At 52.0% G+C, this 18,806-nt stretch overlaps 11 protein-coding genes across 12 annotated transcripts; 5 read left to right on the top strand and 6 right to left on the bottom strand.

The window, feature by feature from the left end:
• The first annotated feature begins 136 nt into the window (after positions 1–136).
• On the top strand, positions 137–1,822 carry PV05_00841 (uncharacterized protein). The gene is made up of 2 exons (XM_013465770.1): positions 137–314; positions 414–1,822. Exons 1-2 carry the CDS (start codon positions 273–275, stop codon positions 1,431–1,433), a joined length of 1,062 nt encoding a protein of 353 aa, XP_013321224.1. The 5' UTR covers positions 137–272; the 3' UTR covers positions 1,434–1,822.
• Positions 1,805–3,304, bottom strand: PV05_00842 (uncharacterized protein). Its single transcript, XM_013465771.1, has 3 exons — positions 2,740–3,304; positions 2,423–2,559; positions 1,805–2,331 (listed from the first exon to the last, which is right to left on the bottom strand). The coding sequence occupies exons 1-3, from the start codon at positions 2,932–2,934 to the stop codon at positions 1,857–1,859; spliced, it is 807 nt and encodes a 268-aa protein (XP_013321225.1). The 5' UTR covers positions 2,935–3,304; the 3' UTR covers positions 1,805–1,856.
• A 140-nt stretch (positions 3,305–3,444) lies between these two features.
• PV05_00843 (phosphomevalonate kinase) lies at positions 3,445–5,115 on the top strand. Its single transcript, XM_013465772.1, has one exon. It carries the CDS (start codon positions 3,590–3,592, stop codon positions 5,045–5,047), a length of 1,458 nt encoding a protein of 485 aa, XP_013321226.1. The 5' UTR covers positions 3,445–3,589; the 3' UTR covers positions 5,048–5,115.
• Positions 5,116–5,383: 268 nt separating this feature from the next.
• PV05_00844 (uncharacterized protein) lies at positions 5,384–7,218 on the top strand. Its single transcript, XM_013465773.1, has 2 exons — positions 5,384–6,442; positions 6,504–7,218. Exons 1-2 carry the CDS (start codon positions 5,821–5,823, stop codon positions 6,659–6,661), a joined length of 780 nt encoding a protein of 259 aa, XP_013321227.1. The 5' UTR covers positions 5,384–5,820; the 3' UTR covers positions 6,662–7,218.
• Positions 7,219–7,531: 313 nt separating this feature from the next.
• PV05_00845 (uncharacterized protein) lies at positions 7,532–8,779 on the bottom strand. The gene is made up of 2 exons (XM_013465774.1): positions 8,600–8,779; positions 7,532–8,508 (listed from the first exon to the last, which is right to left on the bottom strand). Exons 1-2 carry the CDS (start codon positions 8,600–8,602, stop codon positions 7,990–7,992), a joined length of 522 nt encoding a protein of 173 aa, XP_013321228.1. The 5' UTR covers positions 8,603–8,779; the 3' UTR covers positions 7,532–7,989.
• Positions 8,780–8,934: 155 nt separating this feature from the next.
• On the bottom strand, positions 8,935–11,195 carry PV05_00846 (uridine kinase). The gene has a single exon (XM_013465775.1). It carries the CDS (start codon positions 10,966–10,968, stop codon positions 9,571–9,573), a length of 1,398 nt encoding a protein of 465 aa, XP_013321229.1. The 5' UTR covers positions 10,969–11,195; the 3' UTR covers positions 8,935–9,570.
• A 147-nt stretch (positions 11,196–11,342) lies between these two features.
• On the top strand, positions 11,343–14,824 carry PV05_00847. 2 transcript variants are annotated; one of them, XM_013465776.1, is made up of 3 exons: positions 11,343–11,726; positions 11,777–13,429; positions 13,504–14,824. In XM_013465776.1, the coding sequence occupies exons 1-2, from the start codon at positions 11,410–11,412 to the stop codon at positions 12,393–12,395; spliced, it is 936 nt and encodes a 311-aa protein (XP_013321230.1). In that variant the 5' UTR covers positions 11,343–11,409; the 3' UTR covers positions 12,396–13,429; positions 13,504–14,824. The 2 variants fall into 2 exon arrangements, with proteins under 2 accessions (XP_013321230.1, XP_013321231.1); XM_013465777.1 differs by having other exon boundaries at positions 11,777–14,824.
• On the bottom strand, positions 12,464–14,147 carry PV05_00848 (uncharacterized protein; the record flags this gene model as incomplete). Its single annotated transcript, XM_013465778.1, has 4 exons — positions 13,724–14,147; positions 13,608–13,670; positions 12,627–13,556; positions 12,464–12,574 (listed from the first exon to the last, which is right to left on the bottom strand). The coding sequence occupies exons 1-4, from the start codon at positions 13,979–13,981 to the stop codon at positions 12,464–12,466; spliced, it is 1,362 nt and encodes a 453-aa protein (XP_013321232.1). The 5' UTR covers positions 13,982–14,147.
• A 278-nt stretch (positions 14,825–15,102) lies between the features above and the next one.
• PV05_00849 (uncharacterized protein) lies at positions 15,103–15,693 on the top strand (the record flags this gene model as incomplete). Its single annotated transcript, XM_013465779.1, has 3 exons — positions 15,103–15,229; positions 15,279–15,353; positions 15,404–15,693. The coding sequence occupies 3 exons, from the start codon at positions 15,103–15,105 to the stop codon at positions 15,691–15,693; spliced, it is 492 nt and encodes a 163-aa protein (XP_013321233.1).
• A 41-nt stretch (positions 15,694–15,734) lies between these two features.
• Positions 15,735–16,277, bottom strand: PV05_00850 (uncharacterized protein; the record flags this gene model as incomplete). The annotated part of the gene is made up of 1 exon (XM_013465780.1): positions 15,735–16,277. The coding sequence occupies one exon, from the start codon at positions 16,275–16,277 to the stop codon at positions 15,735–15,737; it is 543 nt and encodes a 180-aa protein (XP_013321234.1).
• Positions 16,278–16,668: 391 nt separating this feature from the next.
• On the bottom strand, positions 16,669–18,560 carry PV05_00851 (uncharacterized protein). Its single transcript, XM_013465781.1, has 2 exons — positions 17,642–18,560; positions 16,669–17,408 (listed from the first exon to the last, which is right to left on the bottom strand). The coding sequence occupies exons 1-2, from the start codon at positions 18,510–18,512 to the stop codon at positions 16,765–16,767; spliced, it is 1,515 nt and encodes a 504-aa protein (XP_013321235.1). The 5' UTR covers positions 18,513–18,560; the 3' UTR covers positions 16,669–16,764.
• Between the last annotated feature and the right edge of the window lie 246 nt (positions 18,561–18,806).

Below are 18,806 nucleotides of genomic sequence, written 5' to 3' on the forward strand. Positions count from 1 at the left end.
TATTAATCCTGACTTGTGCGCAGTTGAATTCGCGCTTTATGTTGCAGCCTTGTGCCAGATGACGCAGATGAATAATTACTCCCTGGCACCCATCCTGGCTCGCTGGGTACGTAGATGAGGCTGACGCCAGGGGCCGCAAAAATCCACCCTCGCCGCAGATCCGGCGCACCCGCGAGCCCTTTCATCTATTCTCCATCATTACCTCCTCTCCCACGCCATTCTTTTTGTCCGAATTTCACATTGTTTGCTTGTTCCCTATCGAATCTACGAAGATGGGGATCTCGGCGCATCTCCAGCGCCTAGGAAGGCCCAAGGTACGCCCACGCTTGTTCTATCTCACCCCTGCGCCAGCTACTTTGTTTCTAGCTGCGTCGAGTACTCATGCTGACTTCGATGTGTGTTTGTGTGTTTAGCGCTTCCTTTACACAATGACTCTCTCGACCGGCGCCTCTTTGATCACTCTGTCGCTCTTGATCAACAAACTCGCCGGGTTTTACGGCATTCTCGCACTGTTCACCGGCTACCACCTCTCGGGCTTCCAATTGAGCATGTACATCTACAGTGTGTTGGGATTGTGCTTGACAGCGTACCTGGCGCCACATATTCGAAAACAATCTCCTCTTCAATGTCTGGCGCTGGCGTGGTTCTATGTGCTTGATAGCGTGGTCAACGCTGCGTATACAGCGGCCTTTGCGGTGACGTGGTTCCTTGTGCTTGTGCAGCATGACGGAAAGACTGGTGGCAGCGCGAAAGGGCCAGGTCAGGGCATGATGGACGATACTTCTGGATTTACGAGCCCGGAGAAGAATGTGAGCCGCGTGGAAGTCGTCGCGACGCCGGCGTCGGGCGTTGCAGCGGGACAGGATGCGGTCGCCGCCGGCGTGCCTGCGAACAGCCCCGCGGGAAGTGGGATCGGCGATGGAGTTTTGGGCACGGAGAGTATGAATTCCATTGGAATTATTGTCATGTTATGGACCGTCCGGGCCTACTTTTGCTTGATCATGCTGGCTTGGGCCAGAACGGTCATTAGGCAACACATCGCCAGCAGTGCTTCGGATGGAGGGAAGAACGGACAATGGGGTTTAGGTGCCGATGGAATGGCGGAAAACCCGTTCGCAGAAAGTAAGCCTGAGGGTCGGGGATGGACAGGCAAACTTGGGCGTGCAATGGTAAGTGTGGGTCGACGATATTGGTTGGGCAGTGATGAGGACGACAGTTGGATGTACGGTATGAAGTTCAGGAAGAGCACTGAATTTGGGACTATGTTGAATAAGATTGAGAGTCCAAATGGTGCCGGGGCTGGGTTGGCGGAGCGTGAGAGGAGGAGGAGAGCTGGCACCGGACCGCCCTTGCCGCAGGCCGGTGTGCAGGCCGGTGTGCAGGCGAAGGAGAGTGATGGGACGACGTTGCAGGTTCCAGCCCAGAATGTGTGAGTGGGTGGAATGAGGTGGGGGGTGTGAAAGGAACGCGAACCAGAGATTTTGGAGAGCACACAGGGATGAATAATGGTCGTCACCGGCTGCTGGAGAGGATTCCCTGCAGATCGCTGTGGACGGTGAGCTGCTGCTCCGGCAGAGGCAACGCGAGGAGCCCCGAGAGGCTGTGAGCAAACAGGATTTGAAGGTGTCCAGCACGACCTGTGGTCATGCTTTGGGACTGAAAGGGAGTGCGGTGGACGCGACGTACAAAGCAGGTGTATGTATCTCTATACGATGGGCATAGCATGGTATGCGGAGTCAGGTTTCTGGTACTCGTACATCTATCTACCTAATGAGCACACAATGGAAGCGAGAGGCATCAATGATAAGGATAAGAACAAACATTGTTTATTTCATATTCTGGATCCCGAGCTGCTGTCATTGAGCCTGCAGCACCTTCTGGACCAACTCTTCCGAATACTGCTTGGACTCATCATTAACATCACTCCGATGCTGCGCTACGTACTCCGGCACCGCATCGACTCTGTTGTACACTGCCGGGACGGGCTCGCCCAGGTTTTCCGTCACTGGAATATACCCTGCCCAGACACTCTGGCGCATCTCCTCGTTCTCCATATCGGCCTTGTCGTCACTGGGCGGATCGGCCTTGATTTTGCCGCTACCGGTTTTGATCGTCACGCGCAAGACACCTGTGCTGGCAATATCTGCTTTCGTGGGCGGCAAACGCGTGTTGTCCCATCTGTTGCGCACGACTTTGTCGGTGATGATCCGCATGCCATACACGATTTCCTCCGGATCGGTTACAATGTTGGCATAGCCGAACAGGCACGCTGAGCGGTAGTTGTACGAATGGTTGAAGCCGGAGAGGGCGAGCAGCAGGCCGTCGACTTTACTGTTTGCTTGTCAGCACAGAGATGCTCGTACCATTGGACAGAGACTCGAAAGCTCCTGCAGAATTTCTCTTTGGTAACGGGGAGACGTACGTCGCGGACAGGCATAGTGGTAGGCCTGGCTTACCCGCATCGTGAGCCTTGCGTACCAGGTTGTTTAGTCTGTTGGATACGTAGCCGTGCAAGTAACAGTCGAGGGGCTCGTCGAGGCCGGCGGACGGGTTCTCGAACTATAGGTAATAAGGTGGTGTTAGCATTGCTCCCAAGCCAAGGAGACTATATACGGGGAGAGGGAGGGTCATGACTAAATCGATCTGAAATTGAGGATTCCCAAGGATATAGAGGACGCAAACTGACGGTGATGCTTCAGGTGGCTGACAGAAGCCGCTGGAAAGATGAGATGAACTTACTGAACCCATGACCCCGATCATTGGGAGGATGACGGGGAAGTCTTCGTCCGTATCAGGGCTGGGTGCAAAGGAGACGTTCAGAACCAGGCTGGTGTTGATCAGCGTGTGGATGGTCTCGAGGTCGTATTTGCCCCGGTGACCGCGCCGGACCACGGTGTTGCGGGCGGTTTTGGGGTATTCGAGTGTGCGGCTCATGTTGATGGCTGTCTGGCCTGAGCGTTCGGGTGGGTAGTATGCGACCTAGGTGTTGTGCAGTCAGAGGGTATAGTGTCGAGAAATTCCTGAGGTGATTAGATCCCAGGCTCGATATGTGCAAACAGCGACGATGTGTGGAGTGAATCGCTCAAGCTGAGGTTCAAGGAGGGATGGTTGGTGTTGTCAGTGTCGTATCTTGCCCTGCGTTGGATATGCTGGCGTCCAATGTGCTGCTTTTCAAATATGGTCAAACGCTGTTCAGTAGATGAGTCACTTCATTCCGGCGACAAGAGCGTGCGACAGTCTGCCTGTATCGTTTGTAACAGATCGGGATAGTCCGCTCCATCTCGTCTCTGACTTGCTGAGATTCCCTGCATCGCTATTGTCCGAGAACGAGCCAATAATCAGGGAGCATCAAGCTGAGCTTTGGTCATATTGAGCAGGCCTATCCGAGACGTTCCTGTTTGGAGGACGGCATCCATCATCGCCAACTCCCCCGACCGGCGGTATCTGGAAAACACCTTCAGTAGGCACCGCAGCGAATTCGAAGGCTCATTCATAAGTGTCCATAAAGGAAGGACGAATGGCCTGGGGAACCTCGTGCCACTGAGTTAGTGCAAAGATGGCTGCAAAAGCGGCGCGAAGATAGACCTCTATGACCTCTATGACCTCTAGCGACTTGTTTCTGAGCCGTCAACAAAATCCACGACACCGCTCCTTTTCTTATTCTTCTTCCCTTGCGATGTCGCCCTCAGCGGTGGCCGTTTCGGCCCCCGGCAAAGTTCTATTTGCAGGAGGTTTTCTTGTTCTCGACAGGAAACATACAGGACTTGTCTTCGGCCTCAACGCGCGCATTCATGCTCACATTGAACCATGGAACGAGCCGCCCAAAACCTTGAAAGGAACTAGTATTCTTGTCCAGTCACCTCAGTTCGTCGATGCAAAGTGGCTTTACAGTATTTCCGAACCGCACGGTGAAAAGGTAGCCGTCAATGTCACACAATCACGGGACCAGGCTGGATTTACAACGAGCTCGAACAAATTCGTCGAGACCACTCTTCGCTATGCGTTGACCTATATCTCTCACCGATCCGAGGATATCGCGACGAATGTCAAGATCACCATTTTGGCTGATGATGAATATTATTCACAGTCAACGGAAGCCTCGAAACCATCGTCGAGTTGTTTCACCAGTTTCGGAGTGAAGTTGAGGGACGCACACAAGACAGGACTGGGCTCGTCTGCTGCTCTTGTCTCATCTTTAGTGTCTGCACTTCTGGCGTTTTACCTCAAGGCTGGCAGTGATGCTCAGCTACCTCATAAGGTTATTCATAACCTGGCTCAAGCAGCGCACTGTGCATCTCAAGGCAAGGTTGGCTCAGGGTTCGACGTTGCGGCGGCGGTTTATGGCTCTTGCCTTTACCGTAGATTCAGTCCCTCGATCTTAGAAGCAGTGGGAGAGCCTTCCAGTTCAGGCTTCCCTGAACGACTCCATCTCTGTGTAGATGATCTCGATCCGGAACGGAAATGGGATGTCGAGGTAGCCAGTCAGGCAGTCAGGATTCCCAACGGCCTCATACTGGTCATGTGCGATGTTGACTGTGGTTCGGAAACACCTGGGATGGTTCGAAATGTTCTCCAATGGCGAAAAGACAAGACAGAGGAAGCCAACGTGTTATGGAATGCCATACAGCAGGGGGCGGAAGAGCTTTGCCAGGAATTGCGACGGCTCGCCGAGGTGGACGGCATCGAATGTGATGGGTTCAAATCCCTTGGAGACATTCTCCTTACTATTCGGAGTTTGGTCAGGGAAATGTCTGCCAAGTCTGGGGTACCTGTTGAGCCGCCAGTGATTACGGAACTGTTGGACTACTGCACGTCATTGCCGGGGGTGGTTGGAGGTGTTGCTCCTGGTGCAGGAGGATACGACGCAGTTGCGCTCCTGGTAAAGAATGACGTCGAGGTGGTTCAGCATCTGCGGGATCGCTTGGAAGGCTGGAAGGCAGAGGATGATTCGGGAGCCACCATCGGACATGTGAGGTTACTGGGAGTCAAGCAGGAGAAGGAAGGAGTAAGGACGGAAGACGTGGGTCAGTATGCTGGATGGCTATGAGCGGCAGTAGGTAGTTTCACATTATTTGACGCAATTGAGCGACAGCAAGCCGAGTACTGAAATCATCAGCTATGGTCTTCCACTGTGCACGCTCGGATTACTCAGTACTCCCAATGCCGACGAGCCGGGGCGGAAAGGTACATTTGAGAAACAAGCCTTTTGGACGGAGAAGACGCAGGGGCCCACCTGCCATCCACGCCCATGTCCATGCCCTCACCCACGCCCAGCCCCAGCCGAGCAAGCCTACTGAGTTAGCCCGTGCCTACCACAGGCTGTTAGGTCCCTTGCCTGTGCCGCCCCTAGAGTTGGTAGTCCTTCCACTTCTTTCTTGCCCCAGGAAACCTGAATTTGGCAGTCGACCTGACCTCGTCTCCCAATCCACCTTCTCATCTCATCCACCAACCATTCGCCACCTCTTCGATTGAATCGAATCAATCGATGTCTGTCTATCCGTTGCAATCAATCTTCTGTTTGAAGACAATCCATTTCTACCGCATGTACATCATGCATTAAGTCATCTTGTGTCTTTCTTGGGCTCATCCCTACTACGCAGGCTAGGTCGCATCAGGTCGCCTGTCACAGTTGCACCCTGCATCACTACCCGGTTCAGCTCGAGTCTTGCGACACCTTAATCCAACACTACACACTTGCCCGCGGTTACCGTCGCTCGCTTCATGCTTCAATCGCTTGCCATTCACTCATCAATCTACCTGTAGCACTCTACCTTGTTCTACCATCTCTTTCAATCTTCGCGTGGTGGCAGCGTTGATGCAATGACTTCAAACAATTCCGCCGAACAACCGGAAGCCCGATCTGCTGCTCAAGACATTCCTCAACAACCACGTCCGCAAGAAGAATTACACACACCCACTCCGGTGGAGATGTCGAGTCTCGCGAAGAACAATCCTCTCCCCTCCGAACACGATCCCTCCTCATCCTCCCACCGAACCACAACCTCGGCAGAACCCCATATGCCAGGGCCGATGAGAACAGATACAACCACGGCCATGAATCAATCCCTGCAGCCTCCTCCTCGTCCTCCTCCTGCAGTAGCGGATCCTCAAGCAGTCACGAGGACGTTCTCTACGGCTATTGGGCCTTCTTCAGATTCACCTGTCGTCCCGGCCAAGGATGTCGAGGTGACAGGCCCGGTCCTGGTGGTGACCTTACTTCTCACATCAGGAGCAAGACACCCATTCAGATTGGACGCTAAATACCTGGCCAAACGAAACGTTGAAGTGGCCGACGCCGATCCGTTCAATCTGAGTGTATATAAACTAAAAGAACTGATTCTGCGCGAATGGAGAGAAGAATGGGAAGCGAAACCTAGCAGTCCCAATTACATTCGGCTAATTAGTATGGGCAAAATGTTGGATGATAAGGCATCCTTGAAGGGTATGATGTCGCTCTAACGATCCTGTACTAGTCCTACAAGCTAACAGGGTGTTTCTTGCAGACTATAAATTCGGCACAGACTCACCAAACGTCCTACATATGACGATTAAACCTCAAGACTATGTCGAAGACGAGGACGCCAAGGGTGGAAAGTCCTCCATGGCGGGAAATCGAGAATCGGAGGGCAGAAGTCCAGGTTGTCGATGCATCATCATGTGATCTTTGTTCCAGCACGAGTACAGGACTACTCGAATACACGAACATCGAAGCCTGTCTGAAAGGAGTCTGATTGCCTGATCCCCCTTAGACCCTCGAAGGCTGGTATGTCGCTTGTGGGCAATCTGGTCCATGACTTGCGCGGGTTGTGTTCACTTTGAACTGGGCGTGGCGTTGGCCGGTGGAAGCACCTCGTCCTTTCTTCCGGTGGTTCCATCTGTGAGCGGAGAGGCAGGCTGTTTTTTCACAGATTCCCGATTCATTTCCTCCCTTGCGCTCTAGCACGATCCGGGTGGATCGAAGTTTTAGATCGATTCTGTTTGGAACAGGCTTAGATGAGGTGCTGGACGACACTCACGCTGGAGATCGATCCGATGAGGAGAGAAGCATCGAGCGGCGACAAGACTGTATATAAGTCGGCACGACATGGGCGCAATAGCAAGGATGGAGTTGCGTCGACCCAGGGTCATGGCGCGATACGATTTTTATCTCTTTTGCACGAGTTCTCGTGGCGTACATACTGGTGGAATGATTATACACATTTTCCTGTTTCTGCCCAACATTGAAAATCCTTTGTACAGCACGGCCATAAAACGTGGCAGTCGACAGAACGAGAACCAGGACTACTCGGACTATGGCGGTGTAGGGGTCTGGGCACCAATAGTTGTTATCACCAGTCACGCTGAATGAGAGATTCATCAACATGGTGAATGCGGATATTTTCAAAGCTTTCGAGATCATGCGAGTGAGTAAACTTGATACCACGGCCAGAACAGAACAGAACACGACAGGACAGAACGATATTGAGCGTGCACCTTGAAGTTAGGCCTCGGAGATTGGCCACTTGCGGGCTGATACTGATGAGACTGATTCTTATGATGTTGATTGATACGGAGTATATACTGGCAAGTCTACCAGTTGCTCGCAGTGTCTTAGATGTCTATGAAGACGAAGACTGGACCCCGATTTGCTGCCTTTGTTTGCACATCCATTGTAAACAACGGCCCAACTTAGACGGCTGAAGAGACGAGCTGGCCCATGAAACGGGAGGTTGTCTTTGCGTTTGTGTGCTCTGGATACAACGCGTGCCAACCTAAGCGCTTCGACATTTCTCAGCAGCAGTAAGCTGCTATTTTCAGCGCTCCCTCAGAAGATGGCATGTAGGGTCCTCTGTCAAGAGGTGGAAGCCAGATTGAACCCTCCTGCTTGCCCGCTCCGTTCCAGATTGCAAGATTCATGCCGAACGAGAGTAGCAAGCAGGGTCTGACAGTTCCTAGACACAAAGTCGTGCCGCTACACTTGCCCTCGATCCCTACCACCGTGATGCAAGTCTACCACTTCCACATCCCAACTTTCTTCTCCATCTCCTCTGTCCAGCCGACGCCTTGCCCATCTCCAGCTGCGTTGAGCCCAAGTGTCAAACCATCTTGGCCGTTATAGATATCCTCCCAACTGATGTGGTCGTCTTTTCCCGTGAGGAGGTCCTCGTGCACTCGACTAGGCGCGCCGAGTGCGCTCGGTCGAAAAGAATCGGCGTCGCGGACCATCTTGAGCTCCATCCCACGACGGAGGGGTTCGGCGAGGCCGAAGTTGCGGCGCAGGAGGTTCATGCGGGTCGCTTCTTGCGTGGCGGTCCAATTGGCTAGGCGGGTTTCGAGAGGGTGTGCGGAGCTGGTTGTGGAAGTTGAAGGGGACAGAGAAGAGCGTAAAGTGTCGGGTAGACCGGGGGCGGACGGGGCGCCGCGGTCGAGGTCCTGGCTCTTGGTGGTTGTGGTCGAGGTTGAGAATTTGGAGCTGGATGTGTTGGTTGTGCTGGTCGGATGGGAAGATGGCGGCGCAACGCGGAGAGACTTCATGTCATGTTAGTGATTGTGCTAAGTTCGCCGGAGAACGTTTGTTGACGAGTATATAGTGAAGGAATCCCGTGGGAGAGTGACATACCATGATGGAGGACTGATGGCGGATCTGAGGTCAGGATTGAACGGAGGGTGTTGATGGAGTGAGAGCTTTGCGCCGTTGATACGCTTTGAATGGGCACGGGGTTGAGGTTGTCGGAGTTGAAGTCGTAGATGTTGGTGGCGGAAAAGGCGAATATGAATTAGAAGCAATGGTTGACTGAGGATGGTAGTGATGTATGCAAGAAGTTCCGCAGGCAAAAGAAGGCTGTCGCGTCTCTGCTGCGGAGAGCACGATCCGAGCCAATGCCTCGACGTAATATTACGGCGGATCATAATCATTGTTTCGCTCACATATCCTGCCTCGCCACGGTCGCCTGAGTCTAGAGTACCTGTATGCAGGAAGATTGATTTAGTATCCTATATTTGTGCCCATCAACACTGTATGAACTTCCTGCAGCATCGACGCTTTCAGGTGCGTGTATGTTTGGCTTCTGCCGCTGTCCGTCTGCCTTCAACATCGTCACCGTCACTGCAGTTGATTCTATCACCACCCCCGACCTCCTCATGGTGCAGCCATGTACGTATATTCACTTCCTTGTACATAACCGAAGCCGTAAGGAAGGACATCCTCGTCGCTAGCCCCGTGACCAGATGGTTGGACAGAGAGCGGAAGGCTTGCACTTTCGAGACCACGAGCGTTGAGGAGACAGCTGTCATTTCCGGGGCAATCGGTGTACCGCTTTCTGTGGTCTAGCGTGGCTGCATGGTGCCATAACAATATTGTCAGGTTTGCTTGTCGGCTGCTTGGGGCTTGAATGCCTCAGCCCTTTGCATCAAAGCCTCGCTTGCAACTTTTTGAGACTTGGAAGCTCTGAAACAAGGTTGGCCTCAAGTCAACGAGGTTTTCCACTCGCCAACATCAGTAAGTGGGACGACGGTGAAGCTGTTGCTGAGAACGGTTGAATCAAGTCGTCTCGTCCCATGCTTCATGCAAGTCGCGGAAATCTTGAACACTCAACAACCGAAATATCTTTCCTCCAGCCACCTCTTCTCACCATCTTCGACAATATTCGCGGCGACTACCTTGATCTTGGGAAAGACTGACATTAACCTCTTAAGACCTCTCCTGCCAGCCATGAATGTGACAAAGACTATCCTTGCCTCGCATACCCCATGGTCAACCAATACTTTGACTGCCATAAGTGCAGCCCCTCCACTCGACATTTGAGGGTCGAGGAGCATGACTGTTTCATGTTCGGCCAGATCTGGAAACAATTTCAGATAGTGCAATTCTGGTTCTCCAGTACGATAATTGGACTGGATCAGCAACCGACCAGTCAAGCAATCTGGAATAGTACGTTTGAGGCCAGTTTCCATGCAGCTCCCACCACGCAAAATAACAACTGCGGACACCTTCCCAGCAGATCTCAGTCCACTATAAGTGTAGCCTTCAGGCGTCGTCACCTCAGTGGAAACGTAATTATGGCAATCGAGGGCTTTCTCGATCAAAAGAGCTGTAAGTCTGTCAAAATAGAAGATGAAGTCAAGGTGGGAGGTGATTGGGTTCCGTAGGATTGTTGAGATGCCCGTGATCTGGGGCTTCCCATCAAGAATAATAGCGTTCTCCGAGAGTGTAAAGTCCTCAAGTTGCTGGCCTAATCTTTCCAGTTCCGCGTTGTGTCTGATGGACTTTTCTTTCAGCGTCTGTCGTATCTGGTTGACGATCATTTGTATTGCCATTTTGTTCTGCATCCCTCTAGGGACGATGAGGTCAGCGACCTCTCGTTGTGGTTCGACATAGCGTTGGAAGACTGGCTTGACGTATCGGAACCATTGCTTGACGGTGCCTTCAATGGTTCGACCTCGTTCCCTCACATCACGAACGATGCGCCTCGATAGGCACACATCTGCGTCTGCTTCCACATAAATCTTCATATCGAGTAGCTCAAGTACTCTAGGGTCATTCAGAGCCAGGATACCTTCGAGAAGGATCACATGCGGGGAATAAATTGAGACGGTTTTCTCGAGTCGCTGATGCTCCTGGAACGAATAGATTGGTATGTCGGTCCTCTTCCCTTGCTTCAGGTCATGTAGCTTCTCCACCAGCAGGTCGAAGTCAATGGAGTTTGGAGAGTCCAAATCATACTCATTGAGGTGTGCCAGAGCATTTTGCTCAGCTGTTAGAGACTTGTAGAACGAATCGATCGACAAGATGATGACCCAAGGCAAGTTGAGAGACTTGATGATTTCCACAGCCAAACTGGTCTTACCAGAGCCTGAAGAGCCCGCCACACCAACAATGCTCAGGTCAGCCCATGGTGGAGAGTAATGTGCTTTTTGGACAGCTGCATCTGTAGCGTTTTGCGCTGATGCGAGGTTAGACAGCTTCAGCAAGTCTACACCGCCTGACATGTTGAGGATAATTGACGCTCGGAGCAGTCTGTCCTTAAGAATCCACCCTCCCTGGCGTGAGCAGGTATCTGAACGGTGGTGTCGTCAACCCGTAAACAAGGCCATATGGAAAATCTCACCACAAGCATGAAACCCAATAGCTTCTAGCGAGCGGCAGATTTTGTTCGAGACGTGACCCGGTCTAATGTCGTCCAAGACTGAAGACTTTGTGCCTTGAAACTTCGAGGACTTCGATACTGAGGTACTTGAAGCAGAGATCCCAACGACTTGTTTAAATCGGCACTGTGATGCCGGTCGGAACGGAGAAACGATTTACCTTACATCTTCTGGCAGAACTTCGGTCTTGCCTTCCATTTTATCGTCTTGTCATCTTCCGACACCCTCATCTGCGAGCTCTGATGTAGAAGCACGCCGTGTTCGTGCTGAGCCTCGTAGCAGGCTATGGACTTGAGCAATCTTTCTTCGAATTGGAGAAAGTTACAGACTACACTCAAGAAATCCCGACCCGTCCAGTCATCGCCAAAATCCGGGGACCAAAATGGCTTGAAGCGGAAGCGCGAGCAACTGAAGATCAACCCCGTGAAGTCTTCCTCACTACCAAGAAAGAAGCCACGGACGGACAAGGTTATGGCGCCAAATGGCACAGTCCCGAAAGAGACAGCTTCAATTGGAGATTTAGAAACTTCAGACAATGGAGTGCGCCCTAGGCCAGCAGATCATGCAGCTTCGGACAGGATAAATGCGGGACTATGCACGACGTCGGTCCAGGTCTCCCACCAAGACTTCCTGGCATGCTAACAGTTTCCAGCGTGGAGATTGGAAGATACGTTGCCATTGACTGCGAAATGGTAGGAGTTGGACCTTACCCGGACCGCGAATCTGCCCTTGCCCGAGTCAGTATTGTCAACTACAACGGAGACCAAATCTACGACTCCTATGTACTACCACAAGAGACGGTCACAGATTGGAGAACATTCGTCAGCGGCGTGGAGCCGAAACACATGAAATATGCCAGATCGTTCCAAGAGGTGCAAGCAGACGTTGCAAATATCCTAAAGGGCAGAATACTTATTGGTCACCATATCAGTCACGATCTCCGCGCTCTGAAATTTAGCCATCCTCAACGCGACATTCGTGACACGGCTCGCCACTCAGCTTACAAAAAGATGCAAGGAGGTACCGGCTACCCACGATTGAAAGTATTGGCATCAGAATTGCTAGGCTTTGAAATACAAGAAGGTGAACATTCTAGCATAGAAGATGCACGGGCTTGTATGATGCTCTTCCGAAGGGACAAAGCCGCCTTTGAGCGGGAACATGCTAAGAGATGGCCTGCAAAACCAGCTCCTGAGCCTCGCGAAAACACCGAGGGGCAAGAGAAAGTCCGGAATCCGAAGAAGAAAAAGAAAAAGAAATCCAAGAAATGAGCAGCTTGTAGGCCCGAAATGTGAAGGGATCAGACTGAGCTGGGAGCTTCTGTGCAAGGTTGACACAACTACAGGGGTATGTCCTCCATCATCTCCACGGCACCCTCTCTTGCGACAGTGATGATCACATCACCTAGGGTTTTTGTCTTGAAACCAGCTTCACAATAAGTGAAATAATACTGGCATGAGGTCAATCCAGGGCGACACCAATTTCAAGAAGTCTGGACTTACCTCCCACTTCCTCCGGAATAGCTCGACATCGCTTTCGGTCATGCCCTCGTGCTCCGCCAACAATGCCGGTTTGATACGGTCTTTGAAGTTCTGTTCAAAGTTTTGCTTCCATATGCGCAGTGTCTTCGCGTAATGGGGACCGATGTTCTCGACCGAGTCGACCACCAACAAACCCTTGCTGCCTTGGTTGATCGATCCGACCAATTGCGAAACGGTGGGCAGATGGCCGCCCGGGAAGATGTATTTCCGGATGAAATCCTCACCTTTGGCATATGCTTCGTATCTCGACTCGGGCATGGTGATACATTGGAACACAGCAATTCCTCCGTACTGCTTGAGAAGCTTATGGATGCAGTCGAAATATGTCGTCAGGTATTCCCGTCCAACGGCTTCGAGCATTTCGATGCTCACAACTTTATCATACGGGCCCTCCCTAGGCATCGGCAGAGCTCGATAGTCACAGAGAAGGACCTCGATATTGTCAGTCAGTCCTGCGTCTGCTATTCTTCGATCTGCGAGGTCTTTCTGCTCCCGGCTCAACGTCAAAGATGTGACACGACAGGCTGTCCTCTGAACTGCTCTGATGGCGAAACTTCCCCAACCCGTTCCAATTTCCAGGACGTGGTCCGTTTGTTTTATTCTCGCATTGTCGATGAATCGGTCAAGTTTTCGCATTTGTGCATCCTCCAAAGTTTCGTCCCTTTTTGGGTCGTCCAACCTTGAGAGAGGCTTCCAGATGGGACATGAATAGGTCATGTCCTTCGACAAAAATGCCGCAAACATCTCATTACTGATATCGTAATGTGAGCTAATATTCAACTGAGCATTTTGCATAGTATTTGTGCTTCGCAACAACCCGCTGATTGTGGATGCAAAGTAGGAAGTCCTCGTGGTTGCGTTTGACAGCTCGTTCCGGTTCAAGATGAATAACTGCACACTGGTCAGCGCTGTCGGCTCTCTGCTCAGTTGCGGCTGGCTTACTTGGAAGAAGGCCGTCAAGTCTGGACACTGTATCTCACCAAGCATGAACGACTCGGCGAAGCCCTAAGAAATTGTCAACCGGCTATGCTACCTGGAGCAGCAAACAATCTACGAACCATATCGGCAAACAACGCTAAGCGCAACCAAAATGCATCGCGCATTACGCGCATTTGAACCCGAGGGGAAACATCCTCTCCAACTTGACCACAGACCGTCTCTGTGCCGTCTCTTTCGACGATGGTAAGACGCCCAACCTTGATCTCAGAGAACAACACCAGGATCAACCTTCGAGAAGTCGTGACCAGAGGATCCCATGCCAGTGTCCCTGCATAGGTTCTCACTAGCTCCAACGCAAATGACACCAAAGACGGCATGGTTTTCCGCAAACACCATCAAATCATTGAGTACGACGTGCGCTCTTTGGAAGCTACAGTCAACGCAGGACAATAATTGAGAGGTACCAAAGCAGTGTCAGGCGCAAAGGAACATTCTACAATGGGACAAGAAAATTAAATTCACGACGTGGACGCTGGGGTGATATTCTTCCCAGGCACGTTTTGAACGACGCATCGACGCCAGCTTGGAAGTCAATGCTTTAGTTGCAGGTGCAGCACAATTTCTCGGTCATAAATAGTCTAGACTCGAGGCAGCCATTGTTCGATACTCGCCTAGAGGCGGGGCACATAAAGCAAAAGGCAGACGAGGATGCTTTGGAACAAGTCTTCTGCTCCACCGGAACAATGGTCGTCAGGGAAGAGTGGTGCCGATGCACATCTCCATATTCGCTACGCTTTTCGTATCACCAGTCCTCCAGCGCCGGAACAGATCAACAGATCGACACGACGAGCAACATTCGTGAGATATGAGCTTTAGGGACATACGGAAGGAGTGTTGGAATGTAAACATGGTCCAGGGTCGGGCCACCGAGGCTGTCGACAACGAGCAAAGAAGTATTTAAGTGTATGACGTCTACACATATTGTTTTCGACATGGTGTATGCACTTGTGGTGTCGGTACCTGACGATCGCGAGCGAGACTGTGTCCAGTAGGACCAGGAACCAATTGCACAGCTGCCACGGTAGCCAGCCTTTTCGGGTCCAACATGTGCCGGTGGGAGTTCAGGAATACAGTTGCATCCGGCTTACTCGTAAGGTGCAGTGGAGTGTTTTTGTGTGCATCGACCGCTTAACATTAGCCCTTGCAGCCGCAGTTCCAAGAGATCAGCTCCAGGCGAACTTGCGACGTCAGACTTGAGAATCGGATGGGGGCACGTGAGGCACGGGGATAGGGGGTTACTAACTAGTGCGCAGTTAACGCAGTTCGGATAAGATAAGGGATGAGGGACAATGCTCCACTGCAATTGTCGGACCAAATAATGTGATACTTCTCCGACGCGTCCTCTCTGAACGCGTGCCTCAAGTCCCGAATATTGTTGCAATTCCACCTTGAGTGCTGGTGGTTTATCGAATTTGTCACCTTCTCGCCTGCTATGACCATGCTCGCTCTGCAAAAGACCTCTAGCCCGACGCGCAAGTGTACCACCAACATACTCCCATGCCGCGTCCATCATGACGGGCCTATCAAGGTGACGAAGCGATACTGGTCACCCCAAGACGAAAATGGTAGGACCCTCGAGCTGGAGCCATGCATAGCGCTCATTTGGTGGCCCAGATGGTTCCAAAACATCCCACTTCCGTGGCCGAAGATTACGTGGAAGAGTCATGAGATTACCCGCAGGCTATCGAGGTAGGGCCCAAGAAGTCTGGAGAAATACCACCGTTCTGACGACAATTCAGGTGTTGTTGCACGATCTACCGAACAATATCTCCCTCAACCTGTGAAAGGCGGTCCGAAATTCACCGCTGTGGACGAAGACATTGAGATTGAGGAAGAGGAGGAGGAGCCTCCAGAGCCCGTGAAAGTACTCGAAGAAGTCGCAACTTTTGGTGATGTGATTGTATGGGGACATGATCGCATTCCAAACCAAGACGACACTTTTGTCAAGGGCGTCGAAGAATGGATCTCTTTCGCCGAAGCCATACATGGAACGCCTACGAAGACACAAGCCGCAGCAGACGACCGCTAAAACAGAGCATTGAAGTGAGCACAATATCCCTGGGGAATATATCAGGTCGAGTAGCACAGCAATTCTTCGCATTGCTGAGCCTTGAGATACTCCTTCTTGGCCTCCGACCACTCCTTCTTCAACTGGCCATACTTGTCCGAAGCGATACACCGCCGCCAATACGCCTTGAAAATCTCACTCGCCGCTTCCTTCTCCTTCCTCTTCCCATCAACATCTTGCCCCGTCCATTTCTCCAACTGCTCGCCATCCTTGTCGTATTTCCGACCACCTTTATGATTGGCGTACCGTCGAGCACGGGTCATGCCCATCTGGATGAATTTCCGTGTCATATCGGCGCCGACAAGATCACCACGATCCAGATAGGACTCGAAGATATCCCAGAGGATTTCTGCCGATTTCTGCGCGATGGGGACGGTGCGAAAGGCCCAGTACGGCAGGATCAGGCTTTTGTATGGCTCGAATGAGAGCACGCCCATCTCTCCTCGGGCGATCTCATACGAGAAGCATAAGTGCTCGTCTTTCAGAGCTGGAATGTCCAGGGGCGAATCGGGCGGTACGAGGCTTTTATCGGTCGCCTTGGGCATGTCAGCTTTGTGCCTCTGAAATCGCGCTATCGTTGTCGCCAAAGTGCGCGAGATATTGAGCATTGGAGCATGGAGAAGGTGTGCCTGGAGTGCCTGGTCAAGGGCGGCTATGACGCGCTTATTCGTCTGGTTGGAGAAGCAGCTCTTGGCATGCTTGTCACCCCGGTACCTACCCCGGTACCTAGGTACTTAAGGTATTCCTGAACACGGACAGCCTTGCGAAATGGAAGAGGGTAGAGGTTTCCATACTATCAGCGCCTCACTAAGAGTTAGCTACCCAGCAACTTAGATGGTCGTACCCTTCACGTAGTGACTTATCGCCCGGTCTGTGGAACAGTGGGTCATGGGGGCCTCGCGAAATGAGGTTCGACCTCCTCTGTACAATCTAGAGCAGGAAGTTTTTGGCCATTAGATACTAAAAATAATTATACCGAGTCAAATTCTCTTTTCCGTCATGAGCCGGCGCCAGGTCTCCATCCATCATTTGCTAGCATGTTAACACATTCCTGCCTCCGTTCGTAATCATTAGTTCGGCCAGCCTCTTCCACGATTCCATGTCCCTGCCGTCATCGTATCTCATACAGGTGTCCCAAAGTCCCAATGCGAAAGACCCTTTGTCCGGGTCGATGGTGCTGTACAAAAACACCATGGTTCGATGGACATGGGACTCACACGGCGTCCGGATCGCGATATACTTGGAAAGCTCTGGACACTCGGCGTCAATGGCAGCGGCGTTCATGAGACTTTTGCATATCCGAGACTGGGAGTTTCTTTGCAATGTGCAAACGCTGGGGTCGTGGTTCTTGTCGTAGTAGCACGGCATTCGCGCGTTCAAGTGCACCTCGTCGTAGGTGATCTTAACCGAGACGAGGTTCGGAGGGTGCGCATCGATCATTTTGTCGAACAGGTCGGACCAGGCGGGGGCATCGAAGATGTCGACCGTCTCCATCTCATCTTCGGACTCGACTTCTCGCGTGGTGGAGTGACAGAAACAGTTGTGCAGGGTGATCGTTTCTAGCGCTTGCGGGTGGCCCGTCGAGGTCAAGAAGTCGATGAGCTCGGCGTCGATGAAGGCGTTTTCGAGAGTCAAGTGGCGGAGTTGGGGCATGTGTTCGGGTTTTGGGGAGAGTGCTGGGAAAGGGTCAGATTAGATCATCTCAGACCAGGTTAGGCCAGAGCAAGAGTTGATGGGTCAGTATTCGAGGACTCAAGAGACAGCTTAAGTGAGTGAAAATGTAACAATCGTTCTTCACGACTGGATGAGTCGCATCTTTTGCAGATATTAACAGCGCAGCGTCCAGAAGCACAGAGTAATAGCCGAGTAGCGAGGTGCTGGACCGAAGAACATATTGAGGCTGACTTACTTGAATATGAAATGCGCGTGGACCACGGGAATTTCCCTGCGACCTGCCACGCCGCGTTCGAGATCAATTTGAAGTCTCTTACTCTCTCCAGGTTGTCATAGAACCAGCCGCTCAGGAGGTATCGAAACCAATCGTTTCTGGGGAGCGTTTTGTCCGAGGGAAGTGGTTCGAAATTACATAGAGAAAGTGTAAATGAGGTCAAATGGCTCAAGAAGGTACGGAAGCAAGGCTGGTGGTACACACCAGACGTGTGGGGCGATATATTTAATATCTGGAGCTCGAAGCCATTGGGTTTCTGGGAGATGTCGTTCTTGGCAACAGCGTCGATGACAGTCCATAGCAGCGTACGGTTGAGGACATCGCGATCGTCGTGTCCCAGTGGTTGATGCTCGGATTCGAAGGAGAATCGGGGCCAATAGACTTGGTTGCAGGTGATCCAGTGGTCGGGGAAGTGAAGGGTCAGCGAGGACAGGCCGGGTGGTAGGTGCCGAAGCGTGGAGTCGATGAAGGAGCAGTTAATCCATGTCAAGGGAGAGTGGCGTTCATGACTTGTTAGGACCTGGCAGGGCCTTGAGCGTCGTAGCGGTGACGGTCTGGCCGCGGCGCATGAGAATGTCAGGGATTTGATGTGCTTGTGCTCCCTGAGGGTGTCAACGCAGTGTAATGGACTGACGTGCAAGCCGACCGTGATGGATCGGAAGACGTGAGGAGCCAGGAGATCTCTGTAGAAGCGGCTGGTTGAACTCCATTGCAATAGAGCATCAGGATCCGAGGCAGAGAGATGGGCTTGGATCACGTCGACTACCTCCTGCGGTAGACGTGTGATGGGGAAGCTCTCACGACCGGCGTGGCTCGGTAGGCTTTGCGCCATGATGGGCTCACCTCACCAGCTACATGCTATATCCGGCATATATCGCTGGTCGTTGGCGGCCAAAATGTCGACAGGAGGGAGGAATGTCTGGAGCAGTGTCGATAAGCGTGATGAAGAGAGATGGGCGATTGACGTCACGTGCTGAGATCTGTGAGGAGGTGGAAGAGTTGCAAGCACATTTTTATCTTATTTATCTTCTCGACATCTAAATGCAGTCTAACTTTACCCAACTCTGGTTCCATCGCGGGCACCAACAAACTCTATGGAGTCACGTCTTCTGACCGGAAGGAAGAG

The sequence above is a fragment of the Exophiala xenobiotica genome (assembly GCF_000835505.1).
Source record: "Exophiala xenobiotica strain CBS 118157 unplaced genomic scaffold supercont1.1, whole genome shotgun sequence".
In the NCBI taxonomy this organism is placed as follows: domain Eukaryota; kingdom Fungi; phylum Ascomycota; class Eurotiomycetes; order Chaetothyriales; family Herpotrichiellaceae; genus Exophiala; species Exophiala xenobiotica.